General features: G+C 39.2%; 1 protein-coding gene across 3 annotated transcripts in view; it reads right to left on the bottom strand.

The window, feature by feature from the left end:
• Window positions 1–20,762, bottom strand: part of Crim1 (cysteine rich transmembrane BMP regulator 1) — a 182,736-nt gene that overhangs the window by 78,545 nt on the left and 83,429 nt on the right. For 2 of the 3 annotated variants that reach the window (XM_048353134.1, XM_048353135.1), the window contains 2 exons: window positions 13,951–14,193; window positions 12,795–12,915 (listed from right to left, as the gene is read on the bottom strand). In XM_048353134.1, the coding sequence (XP_048209091.1) occupies window positions 12,795–12,915; window positions 13,951–14,193 (364 nt within the window). The remainder of the gene's footprint in view (window positions 1–12,794; window positions 12,916–13,950; window positions 14,194–20,762) is intronic. The other variant, XM_048353136.1, reaches the window with a different exon arrangement.

A 20,762-nucleotide genomic window follows, 5' to 3' on the forward strand; every position in this document is an offset into this window, starting at 1 on the left:
ACATTAAAATGGCAAAACATTTGTACCTCTAGGATTCCATACACGGTATGAGTGAAACAGCTTGTAAAGTAGAAATTATGACATATAAAAAACAATTCTACTCTATAAAAAGTAGTTCCTATTTTAATTAAATTCACTCTTCTCTCACTGATTAAATTTCTAACCTCTTTCCAGGAATGTATAAATTTAAAAAAATTCAAAAAGAAAAAGGGCCTCATGGGAGGGTACAACTACACTTAGTGAAACACAGTACAGTTCCCTGTCGAAGCACCTCAGCCTCAAATACTCATGTCTCTCCCTAAGAGAGGTACTACACTGCACATGACCCCTGCATCACTCCTTCTACCCTTCTCCAGTTAACCCCTGCCTGGATTCCTTGCAATCCTATGACCCAAGAGCTCCAAAAACAGATGCTTCAGCCACTGCCAGCATGGCCCTACAACCCAGTGGCCATTCTGGCCTGGGCTCAACCAGAACCTGCACATCCTTACCTTTCCTAAAGGAAAACTGCACTTTTGCTTTAGACACAAGAGGAAAAGCCCTCGCCTTTTCAGGGTTGTCATGCTTTGTTCATTCTCCCCCGCCCCCATGCCCCACCCCAAGGAGGAGTTGAAGGATATGCTTCCATGCAGGAGGTATAAATTTAGGTTGATTAGGTAATCTTTGTTTGCATTTCCTAATATTAGTAATTAATGAATTCCTCAGTATAGCCTTGATAAAGTCATCATACTTCTCTCTTTCTGGCTTTCTTTATCAAGGGACAGACAACTACAGGACCTGCCTCTCAAGGATGATATGCTTATTGTACTGAATTGTAGGAAAATAAACATCATAGGTATAGTGAGAAGAGGGTAATGGTGTTTTCTGCAAACCACCAACTTGAAATGCCTGGGAAGAGAGTTGGGGAAATTCTGAAGGGACTTAGTCTTGGCACCAGGCTAACCAGAGGCCTGAAAAGAATCTCTGGATCACTGTTGAAAATATTAGGGCTGGGACCTGGCAGGCATCCTCTACCACTCCAGCCTAACAGTCCAGCTCAACAATTCACCTGGGAATATCAAAAGTGACCCATCAGAGGAACCAAGGGCTCTCTGACTCCATTTCTTTGGGGATGAAGGGAAGAATTCAGTGTTTGCTTTCCTTGATGGACCAGCTAGAAGAGAAAACAGGAAAACTGGCATAGAACATCCTGTAAAAGAGGACTGGGCTTGGATGTAAAAAAGTTTTAACAGAGGAACATAAATTATTTCCATTTCACAGCCTGAGATTGCCAAGTGCTTTAGCAAATGATGGGTTGGAAAAAGGGAAACAGCTTGCTTATGAACATGTCATTGTTTTGTAACTATTTGCTGAGAGTGTACGTGCAGCAAACACTGTGCTGGGTGTGGTTTGGGATGTAGAAGGCCCTGGCTTCAGTTTAGGAAGTTTAGTTTAGTTAGGTGTAAGATACAGAAACACACATGAGAGGACAATGGGATATAGATCATACAGTCCACTCCATAGGACATGAACGGACACTGACAACATCCGAAGACACCTTGTGTTTGAAAACCTGAGCTCAGCCTATACTGCCTGTGCTGCTGCTCGCTCACACTCCTTGCAGGTGTCCTGAGCTGGTGCTGAAGCAGATGACTTCAACTGTGCATCCACTTGGATCCATGTGGATGGTCAACTGTCAGCCTCTTGTTATCAGTGCCAAGTGTAGGATGGAGGACCCTCAATTGCATACCATTCTAAGCAGCAGCTTTGCTTATATGACATGAGAAAGTCTTAACACATTTTAAACAAGTGATAGTCTTGCAATGGGTGGTTTTCTTAAGGAAAAAAAAAACCACTCCATTGTAATTGAATCATAAAGACAGGTGGGATTAGTACTATTGGAAGCTGCAGGACACATTAAAAAGTAAAAAATCAATGACTATAATAGCCTAGAGGGCCTTTTCCTCTTTCTCCATTTGGCAAACTCTGACTCATTCTCAAAGACTCAGCTCAAAAGTCAAATCTGAGTTTCCCAAGTAGGAATTAGTATCTTTGCCATGTAAGCTTTTGTTATACTATACACATAGACTTCAAAAACATATGACAGTTGAAACCAAAATGACTTCTACCTGTAGGAGTGTATACCTCTTGACACCCTGACTACATTTTATTCCTGCCAAGTAGCCCAGTGCTTGGCACATGACAAACACTGAAAAATATTTGTTCCCTGAACAAACCAGTCATACTACAGAATTTTAAAACTGGCACTTTGCTTGGCTGTCTACATAATATAATTAAACAGATTATTATTTTCCTGTGCTAGACACCATGGAGGATGCATAGATGTTGGATCCTTGGCCTGAAAGGGCATACACTGTACACTAGACTCCCTTTCATCAAGGCTTCACTTTCCACAATTTTCTCTACCCATGGTCAGGGAGAAATTCCAGGAATAACCCATCACAAAACCTTTATCATAGTATATAACAATTACTCTATTTTATTATTATTGTTGATCTCTTACTCTGTCTAATTTTTAGATTACTATTTATCAGACATGCATAGGGAAAAAACCATAGTACATATAGGATTTGGTACTACCTGAAGTGTTTACTACGGTTCTGTGGCTTATTTACTGAGAGTAAGTGGGGAGTACTGTAATGCCTTAAAATAATCCTAAGATTCCCTAAGAATTCATGATTCACCAAATATGATCAAATTCAGGGAAGAATAATTTACAATGCCCCTATTTATGTGGAGCATCCACAAGAGACTGACAAAATCCAAGAGAAATCAGCCATCTCGCCCACCAGAGTTCTAGTCAAGTAGTTACATATCCACTGGGCAAATAAATATAATCCTGAACCTCTGCGGACAGTGATGAGGATATCAATTATATCTAACATAAAGGTGCAGTTGAAGAACAAATATGTTCTATTCAGGTTGCTTTCCATATTTCTTAAAGAGGTATGATTTAAACACTTTCGATTTGCTTTTAGCAAGTCTCAATGATGCAACAAAGCGTGTGTGCAGAATTGTCCATTATCCTATCAACATGCTGATATGACAAATGAGGAGGGGTGAGGAAAGCTCTCAAGTTCGTTATTATCCATGATGGAATTCTTCTTTCAAGCTTCTTTGAACATGTTATGGAATTCAGCTACCTTCTGTCAGTATGAGTCAGAGGGCCAAGTACAAGGTCTTCTGATGTCTATGACAACTCAGACCAAAGTATAAGTCACTGAGTGACAGATAGCCTTACTTGCTTTGGAGACTAAAGTAAATACCAAACAAGACTAGATAGTGGGTCAAATTCATGAGGAAACACAGAAGAAATAGGCCTTAGTTCAGGAAGCACTGGATTCAACATCTGAATTGCATTATTGACAAATCAAGCACTCAACTGGGGGGAAAAGCACATTTCCAATGGGTAAGGGTTTTACTTCTAGGAAAGCATATTTTCTTCAGTCTGGGGATAGGTCCAATAATAACATGGAATTCCTACAATTATTTTGTTTTTAAAACATCAGAGTTTAATATAGACTCTGGCTTTTTGTCATGAGTTGACTTGTTCTTTTGGGCCAAAAATTACTGTGACAGAGGGCAGAAGAATAGATGTTCTTTTCTTAGTTGAGAAAGAACCGCTTCAAATATATTTCCAAATTTTCTCTGCATGTGTTTAAAAACAAAGAAAATGCTACCATGATAACACATCAAAAATTGAGACCATTTTAAATATGCAAATACATATTGTGCGTAGTATATAAGTTTATCTCCAATAAGCAGCTAGGGAAATTGTTCAAATTAAAGAGAGCAACTAAAAAAAATGACAGGTAAAATAGTCTACTAATAGACCAATCATAATAAATAAATAAACACACTTCTACAATGCTATATTTTTTGAGAGAGACGGACATGGTAATTCATGACAAGACTCAGTTTGGTAAAGTTCTTTGGAAGCCTCATTTTCAGGGACAATTTCCACTGGTGAGCTTGAACTACCTAGCATAATGTTAAAAGCACAAGGGTTTGTAACAAAGACTACTCTGAAAATCTAAAGATCTTAACACTGTTTCAAAGAAGAGAAAGAAGAGCAATGCCCGAGCTCAGAGCATGAACCTAGTCACTCCAAACCACCCGAGGGAGGGTCTGAATTGACTGTATTTTCCTGCTGAGTTGATGACACCCTACGTTGACAGTCCCTAACTCACCCCTCCTACCCCTAACACTCTACTAAAGGCTGGGACTCAAGACCTCCTAAAGGAACTCTGGAGAGCTCAACTACCCAAGTTTAAGTACTTTAGCAAACAAAACACTAAATGATGCTGATAACTCTTAATAAGAACTTACAGCACAGAGGTGGACAGATGTTACTGAGCAAGGAATAAGAAAACACACTGATTTCTCAGTAGGAAGGGAATTGGGTGATTCAAGAATTGAAACTGCAGGCAAACAAGGTGGAATTAGAAAACTATTATCTGCTGTTCTCTTTATGTATGTGCTTTTTGAGGTCACTCATTTCTAGTTTTGGACATAAAACTGGTATATTCTGGACGAAATTTAAAATTATTTAAAATTCAGTTTTCTTTCTTTTTTGGTTAAAAGCAGGTCTATTGGGGCTGGGGATATGGCCTAGTGGCAAGAGTGCCTGCCTCGGATACACGAGGCCCTAGGTTTGGTTCCCCAGCACCACATATACAGAAAACGGCCAGAAGCGGTGCTGTGGCTCAAGCGGCAGAGTGCTAGCCTTGAGCGGGAAGAAGCCAGGGACAGTGCTCAGGCCCTGAGTCCAAGGCCCAGGACTGGCAAAAAAAAAAAAAAAGCAGGTCTATTAACTTTCTTTTTCAACTTTTTTTTCCCTTGATGGCAAGTTATACTCTGTGTGCTGTCTTCCAAAGGTCAGAAGCGTTCCTCCAACTGGCATTGGTGGGTGATACTTACAATCTGTTGAGATCTTTCAAGCCTAGGACATCCTTTTACTCATCTCCACACTTCACACACCAAGCCCAATGATCTGTCTTCTATGAGGTCCTCAATGAGGATTCGATAAACTATTCAAACAGACCTGAGTATTTTAAATCTGTACCTGTTTTCACTCACTGAAGCTATGTGGACAGATTAATTCTGAATTATCTTGAGTGCTTCTGAAGGGAAGGGAGAACCTGCCAAGGATTCCATTCTGCTGGCCTCATCTGGAATGAGTCAGCTTTAGGCTGTGAATTTTGGAACTCCAGAAAGTTTCCTTTTAAAATCTCCATCTCTTCACAAGAAACAGTGTGCTTACTGGGAATACAAACCATCCAGGATTGAGACTTCGGAACTGAAGCAGCTAAGGACAAATATCTAGATGTTACTGTCAAAATTAAGGCATTCTATGACCTTCTTCTAGTCATGGTGGTAAGTGTGGTGTAGCTTCCAAACAGATTGGGATTATCATTCCTCCTTTCATCTTATTTTCCTACCCAGAGTTACAGTGTTTGGAGTTATTTTGACATGACAGGATGTGGTTTTCGTGTGTGTGTGTGTGTGTGTGTGTGTGTGTGTGTGTGTGTGTGTGTTTGTGTGCATGTGCTATATGATTAAGAATGAAGTATAGGTAAAAGGCAATAAGAATATGGAGGAGGTGAGAGTGACAGGGAAAATGGGCAAATTATCTGAACCTCAGGGAAAATGATGTCGTGACCATAGATGAGAGTGTGAATATGGTCCTGGGGCCAGGGAGCAGCCATGAACACCTATGTGTGGTTGATGTAGTTCATGCAGGGAAACAAGGGGCATATAAGACCATGAACACACTACCTCCCACCTACAGGCTGATAGGCAGAGATAGCCACAATCCCTTAGAAAGCCATTTTACAGAGTAAATCCTGATCAGGTAGCTTTACCATTAGCTGGATATTCTTTTCTCCTACTAGGAAGGTATGATCTATCCATTGATGTGAAAACCTATATGTAGTAACAGTCAGGAAGCCATCAATACAACAGGCAATTGATTTTACTGATTATCACCTGGCTTTCGCATCTAACCAGTTATTACTACCATGACTAAAATCTTTTGTAGGTCTTCACCCGGATTTCACAACCCAACCAGTTCTGATTACCTTGACTTCAATCATTAGTTTAGTATAGTTACTAATATCACTTTGCATTTTCTCAGTATTTTTCTTAAGAGAATGAAAAAGGTACCATGTTTTTATGACTTCAGAGAAGGGGTCCCTTTGCTGTCATGCTACTCATCTGTTAGTCCCATAGAATTTCTAAAAAACTCCCCCTCTCCGCCCCCTTTACTCCCACTCCAAGAATTGAGAGGTAGAAGTTACTTTTAAGATCATGGAATCACTCCTGATCTCCTCCCTTCTCAGATAAGATAGTAGACCCACATAATGTGTGAGGAGATAACCCCAATTCAGACAAATTCATTCATGGATTACAACACTTTTAACATCCATTTTGAGCAAAGTGGAGATTAGTATTTTCTAGCTACCAAGTGACTTACATACACATTTGCTCACACACAATGATAACATGGAAAGTCAGGTTTTCTGAGTGGTAAGATTGGGAGGACTAGTTCAGGACCTCAGAAGCAGTGGTCTACTGGTTTGTGCTCATCCAGCCTGGCTCTACCTCTGCATTGGGCAGGGTCCTTTCAGTTCCATGTGCTTCATCTATGAAATTAGAAAACCTCAGGTTCATCAACACTTCCTCTGAAGTCTATTGAGAAGTTTATGCTTATTATATCTACTAAATTTTTTGGTGAAAATAGAACTCACATTTGATTGTCATTTTTACTAATATAATCCAAAAAATACCTTAAAGAAAAGCATTTTTAAAATGCTTTTTATAAAATTTTATAATTTTATATATTTATATAATTTATATTATAAATTTTATATTTATAATTTTGATTTGAAAATAAAATAGGATTTCTGGTATGGTGTCTCAGAAATAAAAAATCAGGACATAATAAATGTTGTGGATCTCTGTTCTGGAAAAGGAGCCTGGAGCAAGTTTGAAACACCAAGAAGAGCCCTATTTTAAGTTTTTTAATACCATAAACAATGACTGAGGGAAAACAAAGAGTATAAAATTCCAGATAGCAAAGAATGAGGAATGTGGGGAAAAGTTGTGATGTTGTGAAATAGCCTATCTGGGTTGTGGTTTGGGCTTTGTGATAGGTAACAGAGCACATGGACAAATAGATCTATAGCTCATGTAGATCTACCCTCCACTCTCAAGTAAGATTAACCATTATATTTTCTAAGCATCATCTATCAAAGTTTTGTTTTTATTTTAAAACTTCATCTAGTTTTATCAGTCAGATCTAGCATTCCCATCCCCCAAAATAGCATTAAATCCAGTTTAACCAGGTGGTCACAATATTCCTAGATGACAGGAGGTAGAATGATGGTCTGCTAAGTGATGCTCAGATGACAGGAGATAGAATGATGGTCTGTTAAGTGATACTCAGAGGCAGTCTGCTCACATATCTACTCCCAGCAGAGCTACCAATGGGCAAGCAGGGAAGAAAGCAGAGGCTGGTGTTTAGGGGCCAGGGAACTTAACTGTAAGATTGTCTAAGTCACACCTGAAGACCTGGCTCCAGGGTCAGAAGATCAATCTTTGGGAAAGGGCCATGCACCTGTAGTACTCTATCAATGTTCTGCAATCAGAAAATAAAATCTAAATGGCACTTGTTATGCTTAAATGTATACCGTGGTGGATGAAAAATATTTTCAAACTATTTGCAGTTTCTTCTGTTAAGAAGTAGTACCTGCCCTCCTATCTTTTAGATAAAGTCTCAGCCTGTAACTCGCTTTGACTAACAGAATGTGGCAAAAGGGGATGTGTGATTTCTAATTCCTGGTCTCTAAGGCTTCATTACTTTTCTTGCTCCATCACCAGATGAGAAGGGAAAGGCCCTTCTGGCTAGCCCAGCTGCGCTCCCCACATGTGAGTGATGTCCAGATGCAGTGACCAGCCAGTTGACCACAGAAACTTCACAATCAACACACAGAACTGTGAGAAATAAAATGTTTGTTGTTTTCGAGGACTACTTTTAGAGGTGGCTTGTTATAAAGCAAGAAATAATTGTAACAGGTATATATTGTTAATTTGCATAAATATGTCAGGGAGATATAAATTCATATTTGCTGATTTATTTTGTGGATATAAAATCAATGGAACATTACTTTAAAATACTGTAGCCAAAAGAGCACAGGCTTTCAAAGAACACAGACTGAAGCCTTAGACCCTGTTCCACCCCTATAGCTAGGAACACCTGTGATTTTTCACAAATAACTTATTCTTTCCACCTCCATTTTCCTATCTATTAATACCTCATGCAGTTAAAAATGATAAAATAAAAACAAGAATGAAAATGTTCTGCAAATAGCAAGGCACATTGCATATTTAAATGTTGGCGCTATTATTGTATGTTACATACTGCTTAAAGATTTTCTTGTTTATCTTCCTCCCCATATCTCTTGTATCAATGTATATGACTTCAATTTCTCTATGCATGCCAGCATTTATTTACACACACACACACACACACACACACACACACGTCCATAGACTCACTAATAGTTCCCATTTTCCCTTTTGTTACTGGGCAGAGACCATATAAGGCCCAGAGTCACCAATTCTTATCCCTTTCCACCTTTCCCAAAAGGTATGAAGAGCTGCCAGTAGCTGACAGGTCATGATACCAATAGAAAAAGATGAAAAAAACATGACAGGGTGCCAGGAACTCTCAACCAGATTGACTAGGAAATTAATAATGGCCAAAAGTGTATCACATACGAAAATTTTGTCTCTACAGGAAGAGGCTCAGGGGACTAGACACAGAAGAGCCCAAAGTCAAGGATGGGCCATTAAGAAAAGGCAGAGATGCTTCATGACAAAAAGGAATAATCTGCTCTTAGAAAGGTCAAGAGTAGGAGGGAAAAGTAGTACTTATCAGGGGTGGAAGTGGAAAGTGATTTCCAGACACGATAAGAACATCTAGAGTGTGCCACTTGTAAGGACTCAGTTCATGTTTCATGAGTGAGGAATGATGAATAAGTAAAGTTGAAACACGTAACTCAAGACAAAATTCAGAAACTAAGCAAGAGGTCAGAGAGAAATAAGCAGCTAGGGGCATGGATGAGTGATACAGTCTTGTTGAGGAGAGAACAGAAGGTGAATTCTTTTCCTAGTCTTAGAAAATATAACAAATTCTTTCAAAAAGAGATTGCTACTTCTACAAAAGGCTAATTCTCAGATCTGAAGTTTCAAATATTTTAGCTTATTCTGTCATAACTGAGCCTCCTTCTACCCAGAATTGTCCAATAATCAACTTTAAATTCCAACAACTCTAGGTTCTTAGCAGTGTTCTTTTTATGTAGGTAAATGTCAATAATCACAACAGGTTTTTATTATGCCTAAAACCAAGCTCTTAAAGAATGAACATTTCACATAGCTCACAGAGAAGAATAAAGTTATACAGGTTTTTCCCTCTTAAAATACTACCACTATTGCTACATATTAGGGTTTCTTATTTTTATTTCCACAATTGTTTGAGATTTTCTTCTTATCCAAATATGACTTCTCTCTCATCTTCCTTAATAAGTGGAAACCCACTAAATAGGTTAAGCTTGGATAAACAGCTTTAAGCCACAACCTGAGCATGTTCAGAATTTACCAACTCATTCAATATTAATGCAGTACAGAGGAAAAGAAGACATATTGCTGAATCATTTAGCTGGTGAGATAAGACTATAGGTGTGTAACGATTAATAGTATAAGGAAATATATGATTAATTGCTAAAATAGAAAATGATATGTCAGAAGTTCTCAGGGGGTAGGGTAGGTGTTAGTTGAAGCATGAAGATGACGTGGATAAAGTGGAACTTAATTGGAGTCCTGCAGGATGAACAATATTAGAAAAGGTGGAATGGAGAGCAAAAGACAACTTCTGCTGGTCACATGGAGCACAGTGCTCAACCGAGGGGTTCTTTATGGCCTGTGTACCCAGGCCATAAAAAGAAAGGGCCTGGGGGAGGAGTGTAATAGCTTTAAAGTGAGATGAGGAACAGTACCACCAATTAATGGCAGGAGGATAACAGAAACAAAACATTCTCATTCATATTTTTTTCTTTAACATGTAAACTTCTTGGCTAAGAGTCGGCTGTTCATCAATTCCTTCCTTCCTTCCTTCCTTCCTTCCTTCCTTCCTTCCTTCCTTCCTTCCTTCCTTCCTTCCTTCCTTCCATCCTCAATAAGTACCAGATGACCATATTACATCTAGGTAGTAGAGGCTATACATACTTTATGAAGGACACCTAAGTTAGGACTGAAGACTACAAACACCTCAAAGAGAAGGAGCTGTGATGGTAAAAGAGGGCAGAAGCTGTCTAGGTGGAAGGAAGTTACCCGGAAAGAGGCAGCTGCAAATGCAAAGGTCCAGAGCATGAGAAAGCTTGGGGAGTGGGCCTGATCAGGCAGGAACAAAGGCTGCATGTATAGCAAGGGCAAGGGACCAGTACGGGTCACTGACTATCTGAAATACAGGAAACTAAAGAGCTGTGAGAACCTATAGTTTCTCTGCAAATCATTTACAGTGGAGCTTTGAATGATTTCCTTTTCCATGTTTCCAATTTCATCATTAGAGGCACATTTACCTTTAAGCATTCTTCAGTTGAATGCCTAAGTCAAAAATTATGCTGATAATCACCATCCTAAGATTCCCCTTTACTAGTCTTACAGATGATTGAGGATAAAATAGAAGGCATCTAACTCACTTTTCTTTCCAACATTACATTTCTTTTAAGCATTACTGGTAGATGGCCATCCAAATGGAAAACCATCTATCCGGCACCATGGAGCTCAGTCTTCATCAAGACATAGTCATTATCAGTCAGCATCACTACTTGTGAGATTCAGTAGGTTTACTTATAGCTACTACCCATTTGGAACCCCCAGAGGGGCTGAACAATAGCCTACTTCATCTCCCATATGCAGATGTGCTAAATCACTTCTATAATAATGAGCTGATCCTTTTCCTCACTCAAGAACTACTTGCTAACAACTGGCTTAGCTTTGATTAATTAGGTTCTCCAATACAATTTACCACCTTTCCTTTTCTTTCTTTCTTCTTCTTCTTCTTTTTTTTTTTTAAATGAAGACCTTAAAGGGACATCTGTTACCCTCAGCAATGCTCCATTTTTCTCCTCCAATGATTAGTGATGCCTTATTTGTGTGCACAATATATTACCCCTTTCCCATAAATTATTATATTCCAATGTCATAAGAAGGCTCTGGCATCACTTTAGCACATTATCTTCACAACAATCTTTGCATGGTTCTACGACAGAGTATAAAGGATATGTTTGAGAGAATCTTAGGTTTCTGACAGAACAAAAGGCTAATCCACAAAAGACCCAATGTCTCTCAAGAAAAGAAAGGAAAAAAAGTTAATTATCAGAACAAACTCTGGATGTCTACTCTAATTACAGACAAAAAAAAAAACACCTTGAAACTTACTATGATGGTTAATCTTGATTGTCAACTTGATTAGACTGAGATGCCTAGGAGATTAGTAAAGCACACCTCTGAGTGTGTGTGGGGGGGGGTGGATTTGGTGATTTCTAGAGATGATTAACAAGGAGATTAAGTAATTCCTCCTTCCCCCTCTCATTTTTGGTCACTGTGATGACAAGAGCTGCTCTTCCCTGCCATGCCCTCCCTAGCCCTCACCCCCAAGGATGGACATGATACCTCTGAAACCAAGAGCCAAAATAAATCAATCCTTCCTCCCTTACTTTGTTTCGCTTAGGTATTTTATCACAGCAATCAAAGTATGACTAACACACTTACTTTAACTATTGACCTCATGTATTCCCAGCTTATCAAACCATTTCTCTCATCACAACTACTCAAACAACAAAGCCAGAAGTGCCTGTCTTTAGGCCTAGGACTGGAGGAGAAGAGGATAGAAATGAAGTTAAGGAAGGTAGAGTTTTAGCTGGATATCATGTGTAAAAGTAAAGTTGAAAGAAATATGATTACTTTCTCATAGAGATAACATAGTGACTTGCAAAAGAAGTAGTGGGGAAGTCATGGAAGAGAAGAGGATAGGAGGACAGAGAAGGGGAGCAGACTTCAAGTTATGTTTCTAAAATAGTGTACCCCAAAGCAAAGTACTAAGGACCAGCTAGCTCCACAGTGATACTTTTGCAGGCTGTCAAGGACAAAACCTAGTGGCGCTCATTGAAATGTTACCAACTTTACTCTCACCAAGCCAGAAAGAGATACGTTTGTTACTTCTGAAAACATTATACAAATGCAGGTGCCTTTTTTGCCTTGGTAAGAAATGGATCTGGGTAGATGTGTGATTCTAGATGTTGAAGGTTCCTGGAGAGTAGCTCTATGAATGTGTGTAATGTTTCACCACACACCGGACATACTGCTTAAGCACCTGTAAGATTTACTGCAGAGGATCAAATGACGTGTCCACTAGTGACAGACACATCACTACCTCCTTAGCTAGGTACAAGGGGCAGCTTTGTTTGTCTTGTTCCCAGCCTTCACAAGTACACAAGCACCCTTACAGGAATAATCTATAAGGATTAATGACTTCACCTGATGACACCTGGCTCTGATCTAAGGAAACACATCTGTAAATACCAAGTAATGGTAACAGTTCAGTGATTTCACCAGAGAAACAGAAGTATTAGGTTTCCCAAGGACAAATCAGCTGCCTGCATTATACTGTACTTAGATGAAGGTAATAGGCAAGACAGAGAAGAAATGGGATGAAGCGATGACAAACCGACCTTGCTGGCAGAGTGCAGCAGCCATCCGCTGTGAGTCGTACTTGGGTTTCGTAGCTGTCCAGGGGGCACACGGCCTGCTGGACAGGGGGGCACTCCACAGTGCTGCAGTCCACACTGAAAACTGAAAGGGGCAAACAGAGAGGCACTGTTTACTGTGACATTTACTTGCATTTTGAGTCCCCAAATGAAACAATGACTCTCGACTACTTTCTAAAGCTTCCCAGCTTTCCAGAAACTCAGTCCAAGTGCTGGTATTTTTATGTCACTCAGTGCTATAGAACTGTAATATGTCCCCAATTTTCTGTGTAAGAGGGGGGACGAGACATGGAAGAGTTAAGATGAAGACGAGCAACAGTGGTTACATGGATGGTGGCCAAGTGGCCAGAGAGGCAGTCCTGACAGCAGTTTCAGATGGACAAGGGATTGCTTTGCTTGAAGCATTTACCTAGCAGTAAAAATAAAGTAGTAATGATTTTTTATTTAAATGGAAAACTTTGACCAATTGTTAGAAACTTGTAAAGTGGAAATCGCTACAACCTAGACCATATTAGAAATGCTTCCACAAGAGCAAGGATGTTAGAAATCATACAAAGCAAGAAACAGCTGAGACATGACAACAAATCTAATACTGGCAAAGAAGGTGAGTAAACACTCAAAGATAACCTAGCACATGCTATGAAGTAAAAGATGGGGAGAACTGGGAACGATTTGGGTTATTTCCTTGTTAAACTGGTGACATGGTGAGGTACATTTCTTACCTAAAACTAGTTTTGTTTTTTCTGTTTTATGTACAATTGCTTTTCAATGTAGTACTTTCAAGTAACAGATACACCTACAAATGCAGGCTCCATCCATCTCTAGGGGAACAAAGCAGGTAGCGGTGGTACCATAAGCTTAACCCACCTTCCCCTGCAAGCAAACTCCGAAAGAAAAAAAGACAGAAGAAAGAGACAAGGAACTGTGGTTTCCCTGAAGGCACTCATGCGCCAGGGAATTAGCCTTTTAATCTCTTGTAAGAAAGCCTAAGTGTCAGACTCAAAGTTTACTGGTGGCGATGCCCACCTCTGTGGGAAAGAAGAGGCCAAGGAGGCTGAGGAGCACCCTGCTACCTTCTGATGCAAAGGGGCGAGGCTGCTGAGACAGAGCTCACGCGTACCTGGTTTGCACTCATAGAGGTCACAGCACTCTCCCGGCTTGCCTGAGGCTTTTGACACTAGAATGTTCAGGTATCCTGGCTGGCAGACTTTGCGCAGACAGCCTGCAGGGTCACACACGCAGCGGCTGGGCAAGGGGCAGCACTCCCCTGGAGGAGCATAGCCCTCGATCAGAACGGAATCTTCAGGACAACGTGGAGAGAACTGGACTTCACAGCGGGCCTTGGAGCAATCTGGCTTCTCTTCTAAATGGGAGAGAAAGAATTTAGCTTGTGCCCAGGGCAATGGGGGCACTTTTGTCAGAAGCACAGATGACCCTGAGGGTCTACCTACTCCCTAACGACCAGGGTAGAGGAAGAAATCTAGTGAAAATCTTCAGGCAGTTCAATCATGAAAATCTCTCTCAACAGTGAGCCTCAACTTCCCTTTTTCTCAATCATCCTACTCATGTTGAACACATTGTTTAGTGCCATGCCCAGAGTGAAGAGAGGCAAAGAGAAAATCTATGCATGGCACGGAAGAATCTCAAAAATTAGACGGAGGCATGAACGGACACATTTCTGAACTCAAGAGTTTTAGGGATTGTTCTTTGAAAATAGTATATACTTAAATAGAGACATACTAATAAATTCTGGCAACTGCAGGGACTGAAGACCATGCTTAGCAGTAAACATGGAAGAATGTTGCCTCCAAATTCTTAAGTTTCAATGAGATGAATTTAGGACCATGTATTCCTATGATGAGCGGAATTCACATATAGCTCCCTACAAACAAGGTGTATGCTTCTACATCTCTAGCAGATGGACCCCACCATCCTTTCTCTATTATGCTCTGCTGAAACACCTTAAAGATGGGGAAAGTAGGGTGAGTATCCAATTTTAGGACAGGGTAGCAAAGCTTTAGCTTCTCCAGCTCCAGTCTATAACTTAGTTCTTAGTATACACTTTAAAAAAAACCTAAGGTCCTTGAAGACAAGATCCATGTACAAAGATCATGTATTCCATGATCTTTGAGGCAGGGAAGTTCAGAAGGTGTTAGGTGAGAGCAATGTCATGTAGGGCTGGGGCACTTGTCTTTCTTAAAGTCCAGTAACAGAATAAGAAAGTAGGATAAGACCCAAGATGTCACATTAGTTTAAGTCTTCTAATTTTGTAGGTAAAGAACTACTGGCAAAGGTTCAAGTGACCTGTGTAAGCTCAAGGATAAAATTATAACCTGTGCCTCCCTTCTTCTCTCTGTCTGGGGGTGCTGGAGTTTGAACTTGGGGCCTCAAGCCTTATCTCAACCCTTTCACTGTTAGTTTTTCAGATAGTCTGATATTTTTGCTTTGGCCAGCTTTAGACTATGATCCTTTTACCTCTGTGTGCACCAACAGGCATAGCTTGGTTTTGCCAGGGATAACCTTGCACTGTGATTTTAACTCTGCTAGGGCTGGCCTTGAATCAAGATCCTTCTTTCTTTGCTTCCTAAGTAGATGGGATTTCAAGTGTATGCCACACCGCTATGTCTTGGTATTACAAGAATAAACCTCTTTCCAAAACTAAGCCTGCTCCATTCCTCCAGTCATTTTTCTAACTCAGTTATATCTTTCACTTACTGGCTATCTTCTTAGTATAACTACTTCTTGCCTAACTGAAACATACTAATCAGAGGTTAGTCACACTCCACAGTTATAATAAGAAGTTCATTCACAAACATTTATTGAGCATCAGTTCTTCCATCAGCTCAGCACAAGTTAGTAAAGAGAGAAAACAAAAACCCTGCCCTCATACAGGTTAATGGGGGACAGAGAAGTAATAAGAAAATAAATTATACAGAACTAAAGGTGATGAGTACTTGAGGGGAGGGGCAGAAGAGAATAAGAGGGAGCTAGAACTCTGGTGAGAAAGAAGGACAGTTATAATTAGGACAGAATGGGCATTATGGAGGAGCTAAGGAGACTTTAAAGAGGGATGGAGCCAGGAGACAAGTGAAGAGTTCTTCCTAGCAGAGAAAGAGCTAGACAAGTTTGTGTCCCAGACAGAAGAAGGGGAGGCCAGTGTGGATGAGCAGAGCCAGTGAAAGATTCGATGGGAAAAGGTTAGACAGATAACAGGAGGATATGTTTAGTCAAGGGTCCTCAAGCCATTTTAAGTAGGATCTTTGGTTATGTAGGAGAAGGAGGAATGTTTCAGAAAAATAGGCACACTCTTGGAATCACAGCACTTATAAATTTGAGGCAACAGCAAAGAACATTTGGGGAAGGTGAGATGTGAAGGAGATCAAAAAGGCCTTTGGACAGAAAACTAAGAAAAAAAATCAGATGAATGTACTGTTTACCACAGCTGGGCAGCGGATGTGTTGAAGGCAGAGATGAGATGAGTCTAGACTCTAATGGCCATGTGACTTGTCTTCTACCACTTATCCTATGATTTTTGGAGAGACTACTACTTCATTGCCTCTGGCCTATCTTCTAGCCACTGTCAATGAGCCAATATCTAATAAGCAGCTTTTAAAGCAGAGTGGAAGGTAAGACAGGCTCCATCCTCTGAGCAAACTTCATTAACACAGGTGCTATGTGCTAAGGTCACAATAAGCCCTCCCACAAAGTGAGTTATTCTTTCATTCCAATTTTATGGATTATGAAACTAAAGTTGAGAAAGGTCAAGGTAATTGTCTGAGATCACACAGCCAGTAATGATGTGATGATGTGATGGTCCATCAAACTCCATTTATACTCCTCTGTGCTAACATGCCTCCTGTCCTAGACATTCACTAGTGTTGATGATATTCAATCTTGGCCTTGCCTTTCTTTCTCTCTTAATTCACTTCTCTGTATTCAACTTATTTCCTGACCAGACTGTGGTTTCTGTTAAAGTTATTTAACTTAGCCAGACTCCTGCTCTCTCTTATCCATCCTTTTCCCACTGAGAGCCACCTGGAACTCACAAAGCTTAAATTCTACTTTGTCTGGGCTCAGTTATCGCCAGTCTTAGGAGACTCTAACTATGCCACTTTCATATTACAAGGAACTACCTTGAGAAGAGGACACGAGGAAGAGAAATTCTTCTCTATGGGGTAGAACAAATCAAGGAGCTGAGGTGAGTTTGACTATGGGGATTATATTAGTTGGAGTTTGTAAAAGTTCACTCAGTAGGCAGACTGGTTATCTGGCAAACACATACACATTGTTTCATAATTAAGAACTTAGCTGCAAATAGCACTTGGTTCCTACATTTGACAATCTTCTGTAATTAACTTACTCTGCATCACATTCTATAATTTTGTTATTTTACAATTATTCAGAATGTATCATCAGACTTTTCAAACAAATGCTTCCACTGAAAACCAACATATTAGTTCTTGTTGGTTATCCAACTCTATTCCTTTTAACACTCTTAACATTGCCACCTCTTAAACGTATGATTTGCAGTTCAAGCCATGAGAGATTTTAAGATCTACATTTGTGACATAGTGGGACAGGGCAGCCTACCACTGACAAACTGAACTATAAGGGCACTATAGATTCCTTAGTTTCCCTCATTTGTTATAATTAGTATATAAGAGTTTTAGAGTTTAGACGGATCTAAGAATGTTCAGAACTATGGTTAAATCTTGTCAAATGTTTTTCCAACTGCTCTCAAGAGGATCATACAGACTTTTCGTTATAATTAATGTAATCTGGATGTTCAACCATGCCTGTGTTTTTAGAATAAATTCTGCTTTTAAAGAGTTTGCTCACTTTGACTTTCTAGTATTTTTAGATAGTTAGATTTATAAACTTTAGTAGTTCTCTCTCCCTCCCCTTCTCTCTGTCTCTCTTTTTCCCTGTCTTGTCTGTCTGACTCTGACACACACATTCTCTGTCTCAGTCTTGGTTTTAGTTTCAGAGTTATAGAAACTCTCCCAACAAGTTGTTTTCAGTATTCTACCTCTTTTTCTGCTGTAAGCATTTTTTACAAACACAAGTTTTTTTATTCTCTAATGCTTTACACAACCCACTTGTGCAACTAGCTCTACTCAGTACAGTTCTTAAGGAGGAAAGTCCTCTTCAGGTACTAGAATACTCAGGTGAACTACCTCTTATAACCATCTTTACAACATGAATTTTTAGTAAAAAGTAAAAAGTTCATCTAGAATTTCAAATTCACTTCAGACTTTACTGACCAGGGTTTCTTTTTGTACCATGTGTACAAATCTTTGTTTAGGGTTTCCAATTTCTTCTTTGCCTTTCCCATATTTTTTAGTTTTGTTGTGGTATTTTAATGTTAATACTTAGCTTACTTCTATTTCTCATTTTTTCTTTAAAAAGTAACATTAAATTATCTTAATGCTTTAAATACTACTTTGACTATATTCCAATTTTTATACACAATGTTCTCATTGTAAGTTATTTTCAAAATGATCTATAATTCAACATGGATTTTGCCTTTGAAATCTTGGGAATGTGCTACTAAGTTTTCTGTACAGGGATATTTCAAAAGGATTTCCTTTAGAGTTTTACTGATTTGTTGCCACTGGCTGTATGCTACAATCTTCAACTTTTACTAATTTCTTGAAATGTTTTTTAATGTTTTGTTTTTAGCACCCATGTGCGTATATATTGCCTTATGACCAAATTCTAAATGCATGACAATTTAGATTTCTAAACTCTATAGTGTTCTTATTTTGTAGCTGTCCTTTGCTTTTCTTTTTCCCTTCTTCCAATAGATTACTGAGAACTTTTGCTCACTGCATCCAGGCTTATACTCAACATGGCTACCACAGCATCAGGAATTGTGTTTTTTCAAAAATTTAACTTTATTGCCAAGGTGATATACAGAGGGTTACAGTTGCATAGGTAAGGAGGTGAGTACATTTTTTGTCAAACTTGTCACCCCCTCCCTCATGTTTCTCACACTTTCCCTCCCCACAAGTTGTACAGTTCATTTACAACATATTGCCTCGTGAATATCGCTGTTGCATTGGTTCATCCTTTGATATCTGTCTCACTACTTTGTTGCTCCCCTTCCCTTCACTAATTCACATAAACATATATACAATACCAATGGTATCAACATCAGTTGCAGTGACATCAGGGGTGAAACCATAGGGGGAAAACCCCCAAAGAACAAAGAAATGGCTTCATGTAGTACATTAAAAACATCAACAACAATGAAAAACCTCTGGTTTCCATATTGGAGTTCATTTTGCTTAGCATCATCTTATATGATCATATATACATAGCTCTTGAGAGCTATTGTAATCCTCTTCTAGGACTAGCCTAGACATATACTAATTATAACAAATGAGGGAAACCAAGGAATCTATGTTTCTTTGGGCCTGGCTTACTTCCCTTAATATGATTTTTTCCCAAGTCTTTCAATCTCCTTAAGAATGAGGCAATGCCATTCTTTCTGATGGAAGCACAGAATTCCACTGTGTATCTATGCCACATTTTTTTGAGGGACATCTAAGTTGGTTCTGTATCTTAGCTATGGTAAATAATGCTGCAATGAGCATGGTTGTGCTGGTAGCTTTACTATGGCATTGTTTGTGGTCATTTGGGTAAATGCCCAGAAGTGAGATTACTGGATCATAGGGCGCTCATGTTTAGTTTTTTGAGGAACTTCCATACTGCTTTCCAGTGTGGTTGAACAAATTTACACTCCCACCAACAGTGTAGTAGCTTTCCCTTTTGGTCACATTCCTGCCAGAATCTGTTGTTATTAGATTTTTTTATTTTTTTCCAGTCCTGGGGCTTGGACTCAGAGCTTGAGCACTGCCCCTGGCTTCTTTTTGCTCAAAGCTAGCACTGTACCTCTTGAGCCACAGCACCACTTCCAGCTTTTTCTGTTTATGTGGTGCTGAGGAATAGAACCCAGGACTCCATGCATGCTAGGCAAACACTCTACTGCTAAGCCACATCCCCAACCTCATTATTAGATTTTTTTTTTTTTAAAATAAAGGCCATTCTAACTGGGGTGGGGTGGAATCTCAATGTTATTTTGGTTTGCACTTCTTTTATGGCCAAAGATCTTCATCGTTTCTTCATGTGTCTATTGGCCATTCTTATTTCCTCTTCAGAGAAGTCTCTCTTTAAGTCTTTAGCCCACTTATTAATAGGGTGGTTGTTTCTTTGAGGATTTGTTTTGGGGGGATTTAATTGTTTGAGTTATAAATATATTTTAGATATGAGGCCCCTATTGGTTGTATGGCCAGTGAAGATCTTCTCCCAATTTGTGCTTTCTATTTATCTTGCTATTTATGTCCTTTCCCATGCAGAAGCTCTGCAGTTTCATACAATCCCACTTGTCCAACCTTTCTTTGATTTTTTTTGTAAGGAATTGTCTTTCTAATACTTACTTTCTCTTTTTCAGCTTACTTCTAATGCATAAAGTCTATCAGAAAATTTTATTTATCTGTCTCTATTCCTCTTTCTTATGGCTAAAACAAGAAAAAATATAGCCACACCACAAATTTTCCACCAATTATAGGGCTTTTATAATATTACTTTTGAGATTTTAAATTCTATCTACTTGAAGTCTATCCACACTCTTTCCCCATGGTGTCTAACAAGTCTATATATAATACTTAACTTAATTAACAAGCTTTTATATCTGGTTGCCTGGCAACACTGTAACTGGTGCACACATGCACATGTACATGCACACACTCACACATACACACACACTCAAAAAAAAAACACACAACAAAAACTTGCCTCACATATAAAAACACTAAAATGAAGAATGACTTCCAAAAGAATTTAATACTTTGGATAAATATTGCTTCGGTTATAGTTAGAAAAATAAGCTTATTTCACAATATTGATAATCTTCCTTTAAGAGGCTAG

Source organism: Perognathus longimembris, chromosome 8 (genome assembly GCF_023159225.1).
Source record: "Perognathus longimembris pacificus isolate PPM17 chromosome 8, ASM2315922v1, whole genome shotgun sequence".
Taxonomy (NCBI): domain Eukaryota; kingdom Metazoa; phylum Chordata; class Mammalia; order Rodentia; family Heteromyidae; genus Perognathus; species Perognathus longimembris.